The 21,172-nt window shown below is 43.2% G+C and overlaps 1 protein-coding gene across 8 annotated transcripts in view; it reads left to right on the plus strand.

The window, feature by feature from the left end:
• The window catches only part of phf21aa (PHD finger protein 21Aa), a 49,578-nt gene extending 28,471 nt beyond the window's left edge, over nt 1-21,107 (plus strand). For 3 of the 8 annotated variants that reach the window (XM_029124871.2, XM_029124876.2, XM_029124872.2), the window contains exons 6-18: nt 623-796; nt 906-1,163; nt 2,241-2,396; nt 5,718-6,035; nt 10,673-10,807; nt 11,002-11,053; nt 11,196-11,275; nt 11,550-11,610; nt 12,556-12,722; nt 13,302-13,457; nt 15,459-15,534; nt 15,645-15,748; nt 16,018-21,107. In XM_029124871.2, coding sequence (XP_028980704.2) covers nt 623-796; nt 906-1,163; nt 2,241-2,396; nt 5,718-6,035; nt 10,673-10,807; nt 11,002-11,053; nt 11,196-11,275; nt 11,550-11,610; nt 12,556-12,722; nt 13,302-13,457; nt 15,459-15,534; nt 15,645-15,748; nt 16,018-16,383 — 2,103 coding nt within the window. In that variant the 3' untranslated portion in view covers nt 16,384-21,107. Of the gene's footprint in view, nt 1-622; nt 797-905; nt 1,164-2,240; nt 2,397-5,717; nt 6,036-10,672; nt 10,808-11,001; nt 11,054-11,195; nt 11,276-11,549; nt 11,611-12,446; nt 12,470-12,555; nt 12,723-13,301; nt 13,458-15,458; nt 15,535-15,644; nt 15,749-16,017 lie in introns of all 8 variants that reach the window. The other 5 variants (XM_029124878.2, XM_029124877.2, XM_034296990.1 and 2 more) reach the window with 5 other exon arrangements.
• The last annotated feature ends 65 nt before the right edge of the window (nt 21,108-21,172 follow it).

The following is a 21,172-nucleotide window of genomic DNA, read 5'->3' on the forward strand; positions in this document are numbered from 1 at the left end:
TTACAGGGTTGTGTAGCTGTGTCCAGGACACTTCCACTTATTCCCCATTTGGGGGCACTCTTGCATTTAACAGGATGTAGCCCGCAGTTGTTTTGAATACGGTCTAATATCATGTGGATACATGGCACCTTGTTTTCTTTTCATTACTCAACTGGATAATGTACTCAGTTCAGATTGTACAGCTGCTTAAGTCCAGTTGTACGTAATGTGGTAAAAACAATGGTGTCTGATTTAATTTATTTCCTGGTTGAATTTAACCCAAGAGAAGTTCTTGTGCTTTTCCTCAGTCTGTCAGCCCTTACAGCCAAATGATTTCCTGCTGCACTTGGTATTTTTATCACATTTAAGCAAACAATGTCATTATTGTCTTCCCAGGGAATCAAATAGAAAAACAAAACAGTCAGCAACGGAGGGAATTGGGTTTTCTACAAGGATGAAGAATTACATTTGTCGAGGCCTGTCGCTTTTCATTGTTTCTCTGGCTTTTCCCCCTTGTGCCACTGTACAGTTTTGTTTGAGTCATCATTAAGCATTGTATGCATCTGTCTAGCGCAGCACAATCCCTACACAAGTTCTGAATTCTTCCTGTCGACTTGAATGGATGTCCTCCGCTGTCCCGCAGAAGAAAGTGGTCGAGCGGTTGAGGAAAGAGCTGCTGGTGAAACAGGATCACCCTGAGCTCCAGGCCCACCTGCAGCCCCAGCACCCGCTGCAACCAGACGGGAAAGCCTCCGCCCTGCCCACCCTCCACAGCCCACCCTCCCTGCCGTCGCCAGACAGCCTGAGCACGCCACAGGTAATTCAAGCACGCCCGTACGCCCGGGTCTGACAGGGTTTTGTCTCCGCGTCTCCTGCCGGGGGGGCTGTCGCTTATTAGAACTGTGTGTCTTCTCCCCCCCTGCCAGAACATGATGACGATCGCCCCGGTTGTCGCCACAAAGTCTCTACCTCTGGTGCTGAAAGCCGCCGCCACCGCTTCCACGCCCGCCACCACTGTTACGCCGCGAGCCTCCGTCGCCAAGGTCAACGCCATGAGCAACACGTCCAAGCCCGGCGTGGGACACCCCGAAACACTGACCACACCCATCAACCTTCAGACATCCAGCATGTTGACCAATCAGGGAATGGAGGCCGTTCGCATTGTCTCCAAGAACACTATAGTTGTGAGTATACAAACCATCCCTCAATTCCCTGTTGTGTTGGGTACATTTTCCAATGGGTGAAGAAACATTTAAAATCACGTTACACATTTAGGGCTGGTGTTCCACTTTAAAATTATCGATTTGTGCTAGATACAGTGTGTGCGCGTGTGTGTGTATGTCTTTGTGCTAGAAGCAGTGTGTGTGTGTTAGTGTGTGTGTATTTGTGCTAGATGCATTGTGTGTGTGTTAGATGCAGTGTGTGTGTGTGTGTGTGTGTGTGTGTGTGTGTATTTGTGCTAGATGCAATGTGTGTGTGTGTGTGTGTGTGTGTGTGTGTGTATTTCTGCTGGATGCAGTGTGTGTGTGTATTTGTGCTAGATGCAGTGTGGGTGTGTGTGTGTGTGTGTGTGTGTGTATTTCTGCTGGATGCAGTGTGTGTGTGTATTTGTGCTAGATGCAATGTGTGTGTGTGTGTGTATTTCTGCTGGATGCAGTGTGTGTGTGTATTTGTGCTAGATGCAGTGTGGGTGTGTGTGTGTGTATTTGTGCTAGATGCAGTGTGTGTGTGTGTGTGTGTGTGTATTTCTGCTAGATGCAGTGTGTGTGTATTTGTGCTAGATGCAGTGTAGGTGTGTGTGTGTTTTGTGCTAAATGCAGTGTTTGTGTGTGTGTATTTGTGCTAGATGTGTGTGTGTGTGTGTGTGTGTGCTAGATGCAGTGTGTGTGCGTTGGTCTCATTATCTCCTACCAAAGCAGCAGCTACTCTTCCTGGGGTCCACAGAAAAAATATAACATAAGAAAAACAGATACATTTATACACCCGAACAGTGTCAACGATAGAAAATTCAAGAAAACTAAAAGTAGTGTGTGTGGATTTTGTGCGTGTGTGTCTGTGTGGCTCTTTATGCGTGTTTATCTCTTCACAGTCCTCGTGCCATGAGATGTTCTTTTGTCAGTCTTTTAAAGGTCATTTCTTTGTTTGCTTGAGTAATTGAGGATTGAAGTCCCATGTTATCAGGGCTGTGTGTGAGTGTGTGTGTGTGTGTGTGTGTGTGTTTTTGTGTCTCTACTGCGCTTAAATGGATGGTTTCACCACAGGTGCAGGCCACTGCCCAGCCAATCAAAGTTCCTCAGTTTGTCCCTCCTCCTAGACTGACGCCTCGACCTACCTTTCCACCACAGGTTCGTCCACATGGATCGTGCCCTTCCCCCTGCCTCCCGCCCCCACAGCGTCTCTCCAGTATTCCTAACAGGGTCTGTTTTGACAGGATTCCAGTCGTAAAGCATTTAAAGCCTCTATGCATTCTTTGTAATACATATATATATATATACCGATCAGCCGTAACATTATGACCACCTGTCTAATATTGTGTAGGTCCCCCTTTTGCCACCAAAACAGCCCTGACCCATCGAGGCATGGACTCCACTAGTCCTCTGAAGGTGTGCTGTGGTATCTGGCACCAAGACCTTAGCAGCAGATCCTTTTAGTCCTGTAAGTTGCGAGGTGGGCCTCCATGGATCAGACCTGATTGTCCATCACATCCCACAGATGCTTGATTGGATTGAGATCTGGGGAATTTTAAGGCCAAGTCAACACCTTGAACTCGTTGTTGTGTTCCTCAAACCATTCCTGAACATAAGTTTCTTTGTGGCAGGGTGCATAATCCTGCTGAAAGAGGCTAATGCCATCAGGGAATACTGTTACCATGAAAGGGTGCATATGGTCTGCAACAATGCTCAGGTAGGTGGTATGTGTCAGAGTAACATCCACATAAATGTCCGGACCCAAGGTTTCCCAGCAGAACATTGCCCAAAGCATCACACTGCCTCCGCCGGCTTGCCTCCTTCCCGTAGTGCATCCTGGTGCCATGTGTTCTCCAGGTAAGTGATGTACCCGGCCATTCATGTGATGTAAAAGGAAGATTTATTTATCAGACCCGGCCACCTTCTTCCACTGCTCTGTGGTCCAGTTCTGATGCTCACGTACCCATTGTAGTCGCTTTTGGCAGGGGACAGGGGTCAGCATGGGCACACTGACTGCTCTGCAGCTACACTGCCCCATACACAACAAACTGTGATGCACTGTGTGTTCTGACACCTTTCTAGCTGTACCAGCATGAACCTTTCCAGCAATTTGAGCAACAGTAACTCGTCTATTGGATCGAACCACACAGGCCAGCCTTCTCTCCCTACATTCATCAATGAGCCTTGTCCGCCCATGACCCTGTCGCTACTTTTCCTTCCTTGGACCACTTTTGATACGTACTGACCACTGCAGATTGGGAACACCCCACAAGGGCTGCAGTTTTGGAGATGCTCTGACCCAGTCGTCTAGCCATCACAATTTGGCCCTGGTCAAAGTCACTCAGATCCTTACGCTTGCCCATTTTCCACCTTCTAACACATCAGTTTTGAGGACAGAATCTTCACATGCTGCCTAATATATCCCACCCACTGACAGGTGCCATGATAACGAGATCATCAGTGTTATTCACTTCACCTGTCAGGGGTCATAATGTTATGGCTGATCGGTGTGTGTGTATATATATATATTGTAATTAATTGTGTCTAATGAATCAGTGTTTGAGTTGAAATACCTCCAGAATACACAGCTCTGGAAAAAATTAAGAGACCACTGCACCTTTTTCTTTCCATTCCAAAAAAGTTGAAAAGGAAGGTTTTGAGTGAGGAACAGAAGGGTTAAAATTAAGAGAACTCTGCAAATTGAACGCTTCTCTTCCTGACTGAAAACTTTTCTCTTAAACTTTTTTGGAACGGAAAGAAAAGGTGTAGTGGTGTCTTAATTTTTTCCAGAGCTGTATATTAACAGGGCCTTGTAAATATATTCAAACCTCTGACCAATTCTCTAATTTTACTGAATTACAAGTTCTGTTCAATGTTTTATTTTAAAACATTGATACTCAAAATCAATCATTGTGTGGAGACAATAGTTTTATGTTGGGAAATGTTTTGCTTGCATAAGTAGTCCATTTTGAGTCCCCCAATTTACACAGATCAAAGAAATCACCTTAACTAGGAAACACTTACATTACCATTGGCCTCCCCTTGTAAACCCTTAAAATTACCATTGCATTTTCTAGATGAAAACCCTACTGTTTAATGATCATTGGGCAGTGAAAAAATACCAAAGAGCTTTCTACAGAAGTTAGAGGAGTAATACAAATGCATAGATTAGTAAATGCATACAAAATAGTATCAAAGTGTTTGGATATCCCAGCGAGCACAGTTGGATCAATAATCAGGAAGTGGAAGCTGCATCGCATCACCCAGGCACCCATGCCAAGAAAAGGCTGTCCTTCCAAACACATCACTCAAACAAGAAGACTTGTCTGAGAAGCCACAGAGAGACCAAGAATCACTTTGAAGGTGCAACTGAAATCAGTATCTGGGAGTGGAGCACAGATCATTCATATCAAGCGATCTGCATAATATTGGCCTTTATTGGAGAGTGGCTAAAAAGAAGCTGTCTCTTATAAAGTACCATCTGAAAACATTAGTGACCCCTGTCATGTGGGAAAATGTTGTGTGGTCAGATGAGAATACATTTGAGCTTTTTGAATAGAGTGACCCAGTCCTCTCCTCAGTACCAATGAGAATCTGTGGCACTATTTAGAAATGACAGTCCACAAGGGTTGTCCAACCAACTTGGCATAAACTTCACACTCACACTGCAGGTACATACTTGCCAAAAGACTTAAACATTTTATTGCAGTGAAAGGAGGCTACTAACATGCAGGGATTGAATACTTATCCGATCAACATGTTTCCTTTTTTTACATGAGAGAATTGGTCAGGGTTCTGAATACCTTTGCAAGGCACTGTGTTATAAATATATTATTTCCCAGCATGCTCAGTCTGATGTGGGTGTTAGGAAACAAACTTAAAGATAGTTATAAGTACAGTTCTGATTGGATGATCTAGAGCCCACTCCGTTTATAATGTTTTACATTTCAGAGTCTTATTTTCACTTCAGTGTGGAAATATATTCCCCCTAATGAAACAACAAGTAATTTATTCAACCTCACTGACCTTTTAATCATTATTTGTCACCTGACATATCATTAAGTTGACTTGATGTCATCAGTTTGATCAATAGGCTACCAAAGCACAGTGGTTTTCAATTCAGAAGTCTGAATCGGAATTCTACTGGAGAGAACTGTTGGAGTTTTTATTTTATTTGTATTTGTTGTGTTTTGTGTCCTTTAGCGATGTGTGTTCCTGCATTCATATGCTTTCATATCTGGATGGAAGGCTTGGCCCAAAGCCAAAACCTGTTTTGGTTGCATTTTCGTAACCCCTCGCTAACTACTGTACCTGTACCTGTTGTTCCATACCAAGGCCTTTGGCTGTTGTTTCAGTCTTCCTGCCCAACTCATTTCCTGCTAACCTTTGCTCTGACTGTGGCATGCTGTCTCTGTTCTCCCTGCTTGGTGTGCCGATTCCAGAGTGTTAATGACAAAGCTGTTAAAGTGACAGGTTTCAAATGGACTTTTCCTTGCCGTTCCAAAGACTTTAGCCCTTACTCTGCTTGGCTCACTCTCTGTTGTTGACCAGGTCCGATCCAAACCCGCCACTGTTACACCGACGGTGCCCATCGCCCCAGCGCCCCCTCCTCCCATGCTGGCCGCCCCCCAGCTACTCCAGCGGCCAGTCATGTTGACCACCAAACTAACCTCCACGTCTCTAGCAACCACCGGGCCCATCCACCAGGTACGCATCGTCAACGGCCAGCCCTGCGCGAGCCTAACCAAGACCCTGCCTTCTGGCCAGCTGACTGGCATCGTCATCACCTCGCCAGCCACCATTACGACCACCACCCCCCTGGCGCCCCACCAGACCCTCCAGATCAGCAGCTTGAACACGGACACCAAGGTGAGTGCCAAGGTGAAACAGAGAGTGTTGGACGTAGTGATTCTCAACCTTTTTGCCTCCAAGGCCGGCCTGCATCTCCGTGCACAGTAATGTGCAAAAGGCTTAGGCACCTGAAAGTCAGACTAAGGGCAAAACTTCCTGTGCTGATCATTCATGTCAACCAAGGCAATGGTGAATACTGTCATTAGTAGCATCATTTCTGCACTGCCTCTTTTTTCCATTTTTGAATTTTTTTTCTATTGCATAATTTCACACGCATTCAAAAAAGAAATAGACACAATAAGACACAAAATACAGACAAACACAAGCCATTGTATGCGATGCGACTTCCCTTGCTTTTATATCTGGGAGATGTGAGGGCCCACGCTCCAGGAAAACCACAAAAACAATTGGCATGTGGGTTGGTGCATCGGATTCGAATGAGACTTTAACAATCTGTGCAGTTGAGTGACACTTGACAACCTCCCCAGACCTGGAAAGCACCACATGTTCTTGGTCTAGTCATTGTGCTATATGTTCAGCACCAGATCCTGTTTCTGGGTTAGGTACACATGTACCTCAGGTATGTATGTTGTGGATTGTGACCAGATGCACGACTGTGCCTGTCTTAGGTTGTCCCGATATCACAGTTGGGATCTTACCCGTCATTGGCTAACCAGCCCTCTTCACTGGTCATACTTCAGGTCTACGGACATTTATTTCAGTTCTGTTTTCATAAAAAAAGAAAAAAATTATATGTATAGATACATTAATATAATATATATATGCAGCTTTGGAAAAAATTAAGAGACCACTGCACCTTTTTCTTTCCTTTCCAAAAAAGTTGTGTGAGGACTACTGTTGGTTTTGAAAATAGTGTGGTCAGTAAGTGGAGAGACTTTTAACAAGGCAACATGCAGGTCATCCACAATGGTTAGTGCATTTAGTTTATTCATTCAACTTTTATATTCTCTGACCTCAGAGCAAGAATATAATGTTAAAATATTAGTTGGCAACCCTGGCCTGAGAAATGAAATGGTTGTGTGAGAGTTGCGAGGCAGTAGCTAACATTGTTACTGGAAGACTTTACTGGTTTTGGCATATTTCAGAGCAAGAAATTTAATAAATCTTATTTTCTTAGATTTGGCTGCTATTTATTTACAGTGCCTTGCTAAAGTATATTTCTGAATTACAAATGGTACTTGGAAATGTCACTTTTTAAAATTGTATTAAATTATTCAATTATTGTAAAGTGATATTGGTTTTGTTTTATGTTAGGAAATACTCCCTGTTCTGTGGAAGCACCAGGTTAACACTGATGAAAGAAATATTACTCATGACAATCTGTGAACCATTAAAGCTTGTTCATATTTTCTGGATAAAAAAATCTACTGTTGAAACAGTATTGGTGTAGCTTTTAATGTGAAGGAAAATAAGACCTACAGTAGAGGCTATCCTTCATTCGGCAAAAATATTTCTGTACATCTGGGGGTTGAGACTGGCATGCCGCCTTGTTTAGAATTTAGAACAAGCTTTTTCCCTCACAAAACCGCTAATTCCTTCTACTTCATCTACACTTCTTTTACATTTTTAGCAGAAGGTTGCAACAGGAGCCACATACCGTTTTAGAAAACCCATAATTCAGCGTTACCGGTCCTATTGTTTCTTCTAAAGCGAATGTGTAGTCCAGTCCAAATAAAGATGATTTACCTAGGGAAAGGTTATGTTTGTTTCACCACAAACACATACAACCACAGATTTCGATCAGGTTTTATTTGGAGATTTTGCTTCCATCTTCACTTAGCTAGTTAATGTTGCACTGTAGGCATTATTCTCGTGAGCACCTGTATAAGCCCCTTGCAAGCAATGAATTTGATTGGGTTTATGTGTTTTGAGGCGTTAGCCCAAGCAATTAATTTGTTTGGGTTAACGTGTTTTGAAGTGTTAGCCCAAGCAATGAATTTGATTGAGTAAACGTGTTTTGATACGTTACTGAATATTTTTTTTTTTCTTTGTTTAAATTATACTTTTATTTTCTGAAGGAAGAAAGTTATTCAGCACCAACTTGAAATGGTCAAATTGGTCATTGGATTCAATTAGAGCAGACACACCCAGGCTTGATTACTACCAGGCCTGTTCAATCATGGCTTGTTCTAAAACGTCACCATCACTATGAGGTAGGCTACAAGGTCTCAGCAAGCACCACACCATGCTGCTATTGAAAGAAATTCCAGATGTGATGAGAAAAAAGGTATTTGAGATATATCAGTCTGGAAAGGGTTAAAAATATGTTGCTAAGGCTCCAGGACCCCAGCGAACCACAGTGAAAGCCAGTATCTACAAACAGAAAATACTTGGAACAGTGGTGTATCTCAAATACCATCTCTTTTGGAATTGCTTTCAATAGCAGCATGGTGTGCTGCTTGTTGAGACCTTGTAGCCTACTTCATAGTGATGACTCATTCACTAAGTCATATTAAATGGTTTTACGTGGGGTCAGTTGGTGTTGGATAACATTTTTCCTTTATAATTTGAACACTGAATTTTGTCATTACTCTGGTTTTCTTTATCTCATACGGCCTTTGTATGACTAGGCCATTCTAGGACATTCACCTTCCATGATGGTGACACTTTTTTGGTTACTCCATGATTCCATGTGTTATTTTAGAGTTTTGATGTCTTCACTATTATTCTACGATTTGGAAAATGGTTAAAATAAAGAAATACCCATGAATGAGTTGGTGTGCCAAACATTTGATTGGTATTGTAAATATGTGGAGGTTAATTATATAAGCAACATATTTCAGCTTTTTATTTTTGTTACAAATATTTCCCAACATAAAATCAATTTTACTACAGTTATTTAGTTCAAATTTCATTTTTTTTTATATCTTACAATGCATCATTTGTAAGTCAGTAATATAATATAACTGGTCAAGTGTTTGAATACTTTTGCACTGTATATAAAAGAAGAGCAAAAAGGAACTGTATTTGAAGTGTTATGTGGATTATTTAATTAGTATAATAGTTAAGTCACATAGTTATATTTATCATAATTTCCCTGTCATCTCAGGACCCCCTAGCAGCTACCTGAAGCATCCTTGGGGTCCTAGACCCTCCCTGTTGAGAACTGCTTGGTTGGAGAACTTGATTTGTCTTGACGTCCTCATCTCAAAGGACCCAATTAAACTGATTATACTAGCTACCGGATAATATTTTATATAGGGTCCTGGGTAGCAGGATCACTTTTACTGTTGTTAAACAATGAAGCCCACAGCTGTTAGTCTAGCAGTTTTTATCATGTCTTCTAAGTTAAAGTGTAAGTTCATCCATTTTTACTGTATGTGGCCTATTTTCATGCTTTTTGTTATTTATCCCTAAAATATTTTTTTTTGTAATATTTTCTTTGGTTAAAGAAATTCTGTAGTTTTTGCCAGACCGCATAAGCAGAGTCGGCCAAGAAGAGCAAATGTCTCTTACTGAGTGTAAGAGACATTTCTCGTCACAGTCAAAGCAAATTATGCATTAGGATTTATTCTGGATAGACAAAAACTTTGCTGGCTACCACTACGTTATAGTAAGCCTAAACTAAAACTGTTTACAGTTTAATTGGGATTTTCCTGGTGGATTTTTGAAATATGCATCCATGCATGTTTTTTGGGGTAATATAGGCTAGATCAAAACCCATTGGGCAGTAAAAGAGTAGGGGTTTCCACAATTCTCTAATCTTTTCACTTGAGTAAAAAGTCAGTTATTGCCCGCTAGATTTATAGTTGTTGTATCAGTGTCATTCGTGAATGAAAGAAAAACTAACATTTTTGTGCCATGAAATGAAATAGCTTTGGAAATGTAAATTCCATATTCAGTCTCGCTAGATATTGCTCATTTTCTTATGACTATTCCAAGTAGTAAGTTAGATACTAGTAAGCCTACTATATTACTGGCTAATAAGCTGTTAAAACGGCCATGGGCAAAAGCAATACAATGCATATATGCTATTTGTGGTGGAGGTAAACTTAATAAGCAACGTTAGTCAGTTTAACACAATGCTTAATGGTGTCTAGCGAAATATTCAGACTTGGTGTGATGTTAATGCGTGACAAAATGAGCAAACATATAGCACTGTAGTGTAGTGGTTAAAGACACAGCCACCTGGGTTCGAATCCTGTAAGGGCAACAAAATGTATTGCTTTTAATTGTAGGCCGGCTGAACTAGGCTTGCATGGTTCCTTTTCTGGTTTTATTATTGTCTTACATTGGCTTTTTTTCACTTGTCATTGACTTGAATGAAGTATTAAAATGTCTATGCATGTCATACAACACTCCCAAAACATTTCAAACCAACTGATATTGGATCAGAATCTCATTCTGGAAAATATCTCTGCTTTGAATTTGACCCGGAAGCACCAAAAAAGTGAAAAGGCAGCTCAATATTGTCTACGCAGAAACTCTGCTTTTTATGAAAAATCTCGCTAACCATTCGCAAATGTCTCCACCACTATAAGCCCCATCCTTACTCTCCAATATTGTGCTTAGCAGTGTGACATTACCTTTTTTCCACTTTTAAGGGAGTTCTCTCATGCATGGATGCAGCTCCTCCTGCACAGAAATTGGACGTTTTGTACTTTGCTGCTAACTCTGTCACGTCTTCTCTCCAGACTATTAAAGCTCAGGTTGTGACAGAGCCAGTTGCAGAGCCAAAGACTTTGGCTGGTGCGCCCTCCTCCCCTGCCGGCATTGCTAGAGGCACCCCACCACCCCTGCCCAGGACGCAGAGGGAGGACAATCCCAAGGTGGGTGTATATTTTGTATATAGGCCATCCACTGGTCTGTTTCCCTGTTTCCATATGTATTCTATGTATTATTATGTACACTATGTATTTTTCACAGTCACAACACTAAGTGAACAAAATAGACTAGCTTTGTGGGTGAGTCCTGTTTTCTGGCATTTGTAATGAATACTGGAATTTCACTTTCTCTACCACAGAAACTTGCCTTCATGGTTTCCTTGGGACTGGTGACATATGACCGTTTAGAAGGTGGGACTGGCGGACTGGAATTTAGCCTTTTTCTGGCATGCCATCCTGTTCTGCATACGTTTACACGATTATGTCTGAAGCAGCATGAAGAAAATGTACTAGTATGTTCATGTGTTGTGCTGACCGGGTCTGTTCTGTGCAGAGATCCAGAGTCGACGGCAGGAGCGTAAGCGGAGAACGACAGCGAACCCTGTGTACAGCAGTGCGGTGTTCGAGCCCGAGGTAAAGCTGTTCAATGTGTTATCAGAAAATGTGACATCATGCTTTTTTAAATGTGTTTTGGTGGGTGACATTTGGAACTGGATGCATTTAGATTTTTCACATACTTTCACATATATATTCATTACAGTGATGTGGAAAGGTCATTGCGTTAACCCTCTGTGTTGTATTGCATTAAATGGAATTGAGCCAGAATGGGAATACTGTACATGCTGTAGTGTCTACATGTGTGTTGAAAGTGGGCTTCCCGTCTAGTAAACCCAACCTCCATTTTCAGCGTAAGAAGACCACCGTGACATACCTGAACACCCCCCCACACCAAGGCACTCGGAAGAGAGGTCAGTCGTCATCTCCTGTGTCTGCAACACCACATGGTCAATTAGACCGCTTGCCTGGCAAATACCAGTAGGAGTGGTGTTACTGTCGTAACTGGAGCGTTGTGCTGTGATGCTGTTCCATGGTAGATATTTTAGTAGCTCATTGGTTGTGCTATCATGCTAATGCATTGACATGTAGCTGGCTCTTCCCCCCTGATATTAATACCACTGTGTGCTTCTGCCCTGTTACTAACTGAGGATTTAAGGCTCCTGCAGTCTTCTTTGCCCTCTCACCAAGCTGCTCTCCTGCCCTGATTCGGCTGTGTCAATGAGGATGGCTTCGCAGCTCTGTCCTGCACACACTAAGACCCTCCCAAGCCAAACTCGGTTTCCATTTGAGCCACGTCTTTCTCCGCGTGCTGTGTGCATGGCACACCAAGCTAGCTCTCACTTCCAATTTGTCGGTAACAGACTTAGCAGGCCTGTTATGTAAGAGATGCATTGGCACACAACAGTTTTGTGAGTAAGAAACAGAGAAAAAAACGAGATAATCCTCATACAAACCATTTGCCTTGCGACCTCTGACCGACTTGTTGAGCGTGTTTGTATTTGGCCAGTTTTCTCCACACCTAGCACAGTGAAATCATGTCGATGCGACTGATAGGTTTGTTTGAACCAAGTGTTCGTGCGGCAGGTTGATAAGACGTGGCTCATTTCTTGCTCCGGGCTTGCTTTGCTCTCAGCTGGCTAAGTGCCAGTTGGTTCGGCCCAGCTCCCCACCACCCCTTCCAGCTCTGTTCCGCCTCTGTGTTACTAACGCTTCTGTCTGTGCCTCCTCCCTCTTCCGCCTGCCCTAGCCAATGAGGACCCCTTGTCACAGGTATGTCACAAGAATGCTTTTTGTTTTATTTTTGTTTTCTTTCCCTTCTCTTTTGTTTTTGTTTTGTCGTGTCTCATCTCACCCAGGTCGCCCACCCAAATACAGCAGTGTTCCCGAGCTGGGTCCTCCCAACCCAACATCCCCCACCAGCGGTCATTCCGCCTCCCCGGCCCACCGCCGGCCAGAGAGGGGGGGCTCTCACTTCCCCGTCCACCCCCACACCCTCCCTCTGCCTAGCCCCAGCTCCGGGGATGTAAGTAGCTGACGGAGAGCCCACTGCACCTACAGGGACCAGAGGAAGCCCCCCCCCCCCCGCTCCCCTGACCCACCCCCCAAATGAAAAAATAAATCCCCTGTTTGTGGTATCCCGCTGAGGCCCTATGGTTGTTTTAGGCTCAACCGTACCTCACAACATGAGAACTAAAACATCCGTTCACTCCCCACCATGAACGCCATTACATTCATCAATCATGTGTGTGTGTGTGTGTGTGTGTGTGTCTGTTACAATCTGTGCGTCCCGACGTCCATAACCCCTTACAAAGCGAACAGTCCCTCCCCTCCTTCGTCTGAGGAGGTTTACAGTAACCCTCAGTGGCCAGCAGCGTCGGCATCTGGGCTTTAACCAGCAATGTTAGTCGCGGCGAAACGCAGGCACCCGTTGCCCACGCGCACGACAACAATACGGACGGCGTGCATTTGTCCGAGGGGGCCAACTAGAACGGGCGTCATCCGGGCGTCAGGTTCCGCTCCCTAACCCTCTGGGTAACATGTCCGGGTGTGAGCGCTTGGTGCCTAGGGGCCAGCAACTGATTGATGCAATTCTTCCCGACAGGGAGACATCCACGAGGACTTCTGCACTGTGTGCAGGCGCAGTGGTCAGTTGCTCATGTGCGACACATGCGCACGCGTCTACCACCTGGACTGCCTGGCTCCGCCCCTGAAAACCATTCCCAGGGGCATGTGGATCTGTCCCCAGTGTCATGACCAGGTAACCACAGCCCCCCGTCCCTGCAGCGTCAGCCCAATTCCCTGGGCTACAGCTGGGGTGCAGTCGCCTCTTTTATCCCACCCATCTGGTTAGACGGAGATCTTTGGAGGTGGAACCTCAGCGCTGCTGGTTTATCCCGGCGCTGTGGGGAGTCGTACAGGGTGTTAGTTGCGTAGTGCTTCTGAGAAACGGCTGTTCACAGCTTTGTAAGTTCCTCATTGGAGGTTTTGAACGCACATGAGAAAGTGTCATGCATTTCACTTCATTATTTGTAAAATGCATCCTGCACTGTCATCTTGTATTTATTTAAATTTTTCTCTGTCCGTCTGGTCTGTGAAAGGTTTCTGTGGAGGTGCTGCCCTGGGTCTTTGTATGTGTCCGTCTGGTCTGTGAAAGGTTTCTGTGGAGGTGCTGCCCTGGGTCTTTGTATGTGTCCGTCTGGTCTGTGAAAGGTTTCTGTGGAGGTGCTGCCCTGGGTCTTTGTATGTGTCCGTCTGGTCTGTGAAAGGTTTCTGTGGAGGTGCTGCCCTGGGTCTTTGTATGTGTCCGTCTGGTCTGTGAAAGGTTTCTGTGGAGGTGCTGCCCTGGGTCTTTGTATGTGTCCGTCTGGTCTGTGAAAGGTTTCTGTGGAGGTGCGGCCCTGGGTCTTTGTATGTGTCCGTCTGGTCTGTGAAAGGTTTCTGTGGAGGTGCGGCCCTGGGTCTTTGTATGTGTCCATCTGGTCTGTGAAAGGTTTCTGTGGAGGTGCTGCCCTGGGTCTTTGTATGTGTCCGTCTGGTCTGTGAAAGGTTTCTGTGGAGGTGCGGCCCTGGGTCTTTGTATGTGTCCGTCTGGTCTGTGAAAGGTTTCTGTGGAGGTGCGGCCCTGGGTCTTTGTATGTGTCCGTCTGGTCTGTGAAAGGTTTCTGTGGAGGTGCTGCCCTGGGTCTTTGTATGTGTCCGTCTGGTCTGTGAAAGGTTTCTGTGGAGGTGCGGCCCTGGGTCTTTGTATGTGTCCGTCTGGTCTGTGAAAGGTTTCTGTGGAGGTGCTGCCCTGGGTCTTTGTATGTGTCCGTCTGGTCTGTGAAAGGTTTCTGTGGAGGTGCTGCCCTGGGTCTTTGTATGTGTCCGTCTGGTCTGTGAAAGGTTTCTGTGGAGGTGCTGCCCTGGGTCTTTGTATGTGTCCGTCTGGTCTGTGAAAGGTTTCTGTGGAGGTGCGGCCCTGGGTCTTTGTATGTGTCCGTCTGGTCTGTGAAAGGTTTCTGTGGAGGTGCGGCCCTGGGTCTTTGTATGTGTCCATCTGGTCTGTGAAAGGTTTCTGTGGAGGTGCTGCCCTGGGTCTTTGTATGTGTCCGTCTGGTCTGTGAAAGGTTTCTGTGGAGGTGCGGCCCTGGGTCTTTGTATGTGTCCGTCTGGTCTGTGAAAGGTTTCTGTGGAGGTGCGGCCCTGGGTCTTTGTATGTGTCCGTCTGGTCTGTGAAAGGTTTCTGTGGAGGTGCTGCCCTGGGTCTTTGTATGTGTCCGTCTGGTCTGTGAAAGGTTTCTGTGGAGGTGCGGCCCTGGGTCTTTGTATGTGTCCGTCTGGTCTGTGAAAGGTTTCTGTGGAGGTGCTGCCCTGGGTCTTTGTATGTGTCCGTCTGGTCTGTGAAAGGTTTCTGTGGAGGTGCTGCCCTGGGTCTTTGTATGTGTCCTCTGGCTTTCAGTAGCTCGGTTCGGATGGCGTTACATTCATATTCCTGTGCAAAGATTCCATAGCATAGGCTGACTTACAGTAACCAATTATTTTCTGCTTCATGGCTTGTCTCTGTGATGAACATGACGGTAACCACATTTAAACGTGCAGCAATCAGGCAACCTTAACTAAAGGACAGTATATTGTCTATCATCTGTCTCCACCCAAAAAAAACGGAGACACGGTTGTAAGGTTATTATAAAGTTTAAGCAGTAGAGGTTGGAATATGGTGGAACTATAACCATATTTTAGTATTGTTGACCTGCCTTTAAATGTTCTGCCTTTTCCTTAGATTTTGATGAAAGACGAGGCCATCCCATGGCCTGGAACCCTCGCCATTGTTCATTCTTACATTGCATACAAAGCAGGTAAAGAAACCGTATTTAAAATGGTCACTAGAAATCACCCCATGTTAAATTTTACCAGTAGAATGAACAGTTAACACTGACCCTCATTTTTTCTGTTTTCCGGGTGGCAGCTAAAGAGGAGGAGAAACAGAAGCTGGTGAAGTGGAGCTCAGAGCTGAAGCAGGATCGAGAGCAGCTTGAACACAGGGTCAAACAGCTAAGCCACTCCATAACGGTAAGTATCAAACTGGGTGACATCGATGCTAAAGCTGGAGTCATGTGACATGATCTTAGAATAGCACAGCCGCAGGACGCTCTATCGCGATAATGTAGAGAGAAAGGACTGTACTTGACTCAAGATGTCTTCCTCAGCTGTAGTTTCTATGGGCAAAACATTTATATTATTATTTGCACAATTTAAGGGCTGTGTTGTGTACGGAGAACGTGAAAATGAGCAAGCAGGTTTCGGAAGGTTATTTGACCTGTCCCTATTTCCCTCCAAAGAAATGCATGGAGAATAAGAACACCATCCTGACCCGTCAAAGAGACATGCGCACCTCACTGGAAAAGGTCAAAGGTCTGGTACGTCTCATTCAGGGCATCAACTTCTGCCCGTCCCCCGAGGCACTGTCGCCGCAGCCAGCGAACAAGACCGGTCTAACCAACGGAGGGACCGACTGTACCAGTGCCGACCGCACGGACACCACCGACGATGGCGGCGAAAACCCGAACAACAGCGAGGATGATGGAGCCGGGGATGAAGAGAAGGGGGAGGAAGTTGAGCTCAACATCCACAGCAGCGGCCTCCTGAAAACATCCGAGCTTACCCAGACTCTGGCCCCCGTGGAGGTAGGCGACGGGACCAAATAACAGCCGTCCCCCAGAAATGGAGAGAGGGAAGGAGAAAGGGAGGGGAAATACCCTGTTACCGTTGCCCAAAGTTGCCAATCGATTTACACACACCAACATCTATATCTATTTTTTTTTGGTTGTTGTTATTGTAGTTGTGTTTTATGGATGGTCCAGAGAGGACCTACTGTATGTCCTCAGCAAGGCGGAAGAACCAGAAAGGACAGGGGCGGGGTACCAGTGTTGTGCCAGTTGAGTCCAAGATTAAATGAAGTTTGACAATACTGACGCTCTTACTAATAATAGCGATAATGTTAACAGTAATAAACCCCAGACCAATGTGTGCCTGCAACAGTCGCCATAGCGCCTCCTTGTGGGGATGGTTTCTTAGTGTGCAGCTTAAAAGGGGAGATGGATCTGAGACATCCAAAGACAAGAACTGCCCACTCGCCCTGAAGATCCACCGCCAACACCACACCAGGAACATTTGGGTCAGCCGAAACACCATCGCACCCGTTTGGAATTGAAATCCTCTGCCAAGGGACTTGGTTTTGTTTGCTGCAGTATTTGCTAACAGTGAGAAAATCACTGATTTTGCCTGAGGGATATGATTGGTCCCAAATCACAGTTTTTGTCTTACAGTTCCAACCCACCTACAATGCTCTCCCTGCCTGCTCCATTTAAACCACCAAAAACATCTGTTGTTACAAAACTCGCAGGACAGATTATGTGACGGCAGATGCAGCAGTTTAGCTGTTTCTGCTGTCACACAGTTACAGATAGACAGCGGTGGGAGGACCTGGGCATTCTGCTGTAGCTGGAGCTCAGTGGACTCCAGCTGCATTCCCATGAACTGCTTGCATCGTCGACAATGGATATGTTTCTCTTTTTCCACATAACCTTATCATGTTGCATTGTCCATTGTTGCTGAACCTAGCATTCCTTTTTCCTCTGGTTAAAATATGATTGACCATTTTCTGGATTGATCCATTTCGACATATAGGAATGAAGCTGCTTCATCCAGATTCTATTTGTTTGACAAGAGTCCATGTGAATGCTGCTCTAGGCATGCATGGAGTCTTAGCAACTATCCATTCAGATGTTGTCTTGAGAGATATTTTTTTGTCACATTCCTAGGATATGTTGCCAAAGGAAACAAACAACGTATTCTGGGGGAATCACATTTATATTCAGGTCTTCCTAGTTTTCAACATCGAGATACAGTATGCTACTTCAAAAGTGCTTTTCTGTTTCGTATTACTTTGGTTTCTAATAAAATATATTAGAACTGGAAACTATTATGTAAATAGCTTTCTTTTTTGAGGAGATGTTTCTTGCAATTTAATTATCATTCAATATGTTGAATTCATAACTGCCAAATGCTATTGTTTCCAAATAAAGCAGGGAAACTGTCTTAGTTTCTTATATCATGTCTTTTAAGGTTTCAATTAGGATTCCCCTTAGAAAGCACACATTTTGCATGGCCTTTACACAAACAGAAGGTCTGTGGCACTGAAGTACATTATCAGGTTGATTACAGTAGAACAGCGTGTGAGAAACATCTAGAGAAGGTAGGAGGTTATAGGGGACTCGTTGCAACAGGCCTACTCCGCAAAGAGCGTATAGAGAATAAATACATTCACAGAATGGGATCCATATATGTGCAAAAACGTCTGGATATTCAGTCGGGGTTATTATTTTCTATTGATTAGACTGGTCTGTAAACAATCCACTTTGCAAATGTTGACTGTCAGGAACCCCATATATTAAAAGCACAAGATTATGGCGACATGAAAAAACATGGCACAGAACCACATCCCCTTATATTGCCCTAAACATGTTTAAAAGAACATTTGTAACGTTTCAATTTACACCCTAACACAATAACAATTCACTTTTCAACGTATACCTTGTTTATCTTTTTGTGGGTTTAGCTTTTGTTTATAACTTTTGTTTATTCACATGATTAAGTCTTAAGAGCTGCAATGAAATGTGCATATATTAATTGTAAAACATGGAAGTAATGAACACTGAAGGAAAATTAAGGAATGGAAAGGTTCAATTAAGGTATAATTAAAACAGTACACACAATGATATTACAGTTCCTACGCGCTTGGAATAAACCATTGGTTAAGGGTTCCTCTGGGGTACTTTTTTCTAGAGAGTTCCAAGGCTTTTACAAGACCTTATATATCTCTTCTCTGATATGACCTGCACACAACCATGCCAACGTTTAAGGCTGGAATTCATTCAAACCCGCTTTAGCAATGTTTACATGCTGTCTTTATGGACAATATTCAGCATTTGCGCACAAAATAAAAATTACACCAATTAGGCGTGTCCACCTGCTAGTAGTTGTAGTTTCTTCCCCTCAGTAGCCAAGACCAGTTTGTGAGTTCATTTGACAACTGGATAAAGAGCTACTAGAGCCTAAATACTGCAGTGCGGGTTTGATTTGAATTGAGTCGTATGTATGAGAATCATATTAACAATGCAATTAACTAGAAAGCACAAGAGCTGATGCAAAGGGGTTTTAATGTATAGCCAGATCAAGTTTGAAAGCATTAGTTGAAGAATAGGTGAAAGCCCAGTGTCTTGAGTTGAGGCCACTCCTTTTGGCCTGCCCTACTTGTCATTGTATAGAAATGCCTTAAGGAATGCTTGCTCTTCATGAACAAACTGTGTCTGTACCGTTAGTCCTGTTGGTCTATGTGAATTATGGAAATGTTGTCTGTTTGTGATGTACTTATTCAGGAAAATGTCATTTTCTTTGCACAGAAATGAAATGATTGGCTAACATTTGAAGTTAGGGGTCAGTTGAGTCATTGTGTGAGAGAGTTAAGATTAGTTTTGACTTGCCAGTGTTTGAAAATTAGGGATTGTGATTTGGCCTACTGTTTTTCATCCACAAATACAAGCGATTTGCAGATATTATAACACACCATTGATTTGAACACCTCAACAGCATTAAATCCATTGACTGTGCATTTGCCATTTCCACAAGGAAAAATGATAATGCTGATTATAAAAGAGACAGCAGTGATAGCACATACATAAATGTGTGCATAGTATGATTGACTACATTATAAAAGATTCTCAATCTTAAAAATTTGCACAAATTTTTCCAGAATACTGTCAAAAACAACTTGACATTACCCTTCACCTGTCTCCATAGTTACGCAATAAGGCACGAGGGCATGTGGTACTGCATATGGCCAATATACCACGGCTAAGGCCTGTCCTTATGTACAATGCAATGTAGAATGCCATGATATATTGGCAATATACTAGAAACCCTCAAGGTGCCTTTTTGCTATTAGAAACATGTTACCAACACAATTAGAAGAGTAAACATTTTTGCTTTTCATACCCGTTTATTGGACATTTCTTCTTCTTTTTTTAGAAGCTTAGAAAGTGTGGTCCACTGTGCCTAAATAATATCATCAAAATAATAAGGTTTTCCTATCTCACTTCCTGACCATGCTCAAGCATTCTGATCCAAAACTACAGATATCAAAACATTTTGACCAACCTATGCCTACATAATGCAAATAGCTTGTATGGAACTAATTAAACATACATAAACGATTCCTACTTTTCAGATATCTAACAATGAATTTAGCCTTTCAAACTTTGGTAACACTTTACTTAAAGGGGCCTTTCATTAAAAAAATTTAGTAGGTAACAGATTTTTGTTCATGAATGGGTAATCTTTTGTGGACCACAATAGAGCATCTGATCAAATGTCTCTACATTGTAGCTTTGGTTTACCCAATATTAATCAATTACTTAAGGTAAAACTTCCTAAACCAGCGAAAAGGGGTATAGGCTACCTTAATATAAAGCGTTACCGTAGCATATTGAAAAACACACCTGTGCCATTAAATGTTTAATGTACTGTAGTACCTTAATGAATCGTGTAGGAATTCAAATATCTTAATTAGTGAAATTTATTGCATCATAACATTGAAGGCAAAATTGGCCACCTCAAGTATTGTGTAGTGCTTTGTGCTGTGAAAGAAAGTAACTGTCATGTCGTGGGGGAAAATGGGAACAACCTTAATACCCAAAGATTGATTTTAAAGCCTTTTTTTTATTTCCATTGATGATGTACACCAGCTAAATCTTATTCACAATGACAACATCCAATTAAGAAACCCATCGTGACTAGATTTATCCATACCAGGTCATTACATTACTCTCTGCATATCTTAATTAGTTCTCAAAACAGTTCCTATGCTATATCATGTCACAGCTGTGGCCTTCGAGTACTTTAGTTACATTTCATTGCCATCAATACGGAGACCTATATTGTATTTCCCGCATTTACTGCATACACTCATTTCATTTCCTTAGAAGTATTTTTGTCGACATATAGTATTTTTCCTCTTTGTTACGATGCATTGTAGCAAGTCAATGGTACTGATGTGCCGAATATAGAGTAAATGGTTTATTACACAATCTGCATACTCCCTTGTAAGATTTGTCAGTTGTATTTTTTCACAATAATTTTTAAAAGGAGTATTTGTTTATTTTTTACTATGGTTTTGTTACAATCCTTTTTTGTTGCCTGTAATCCACCGCTTTCTCTCTTTCCTGTAATTGAGTTATTTTATGTAGCTATTTGTACACCGTGTTTGGACAATTCCATTGCAGTGTCAGAGGAAGTCAGGATTTTTGAAGCATTCGATCAATTTGTATTTATTTATTTTCCAATCCAATTTTTAAATAAAATTACAGTTGAGCCCTGTGACTTCTTTCTTTGTATAATATAAGTTACCTAGGTCTGGTGGTGACTTACCCCATACAA

Source organism: Esox lucius, chromosome 2 (genome assembly GCF_011004845.1).
Source record: "Esox lucius isolate fEsoLuc1 chromosome 2, fEsoLuc1.pri, whole genome shotgun sequence".
Classification (NCBI taxonomy): domain Eukaryota; kingdom Metazoa; phylum Chordata; class Actinopteri; order Esociformes; family Esocidae; genus Esox; species Esox lucius.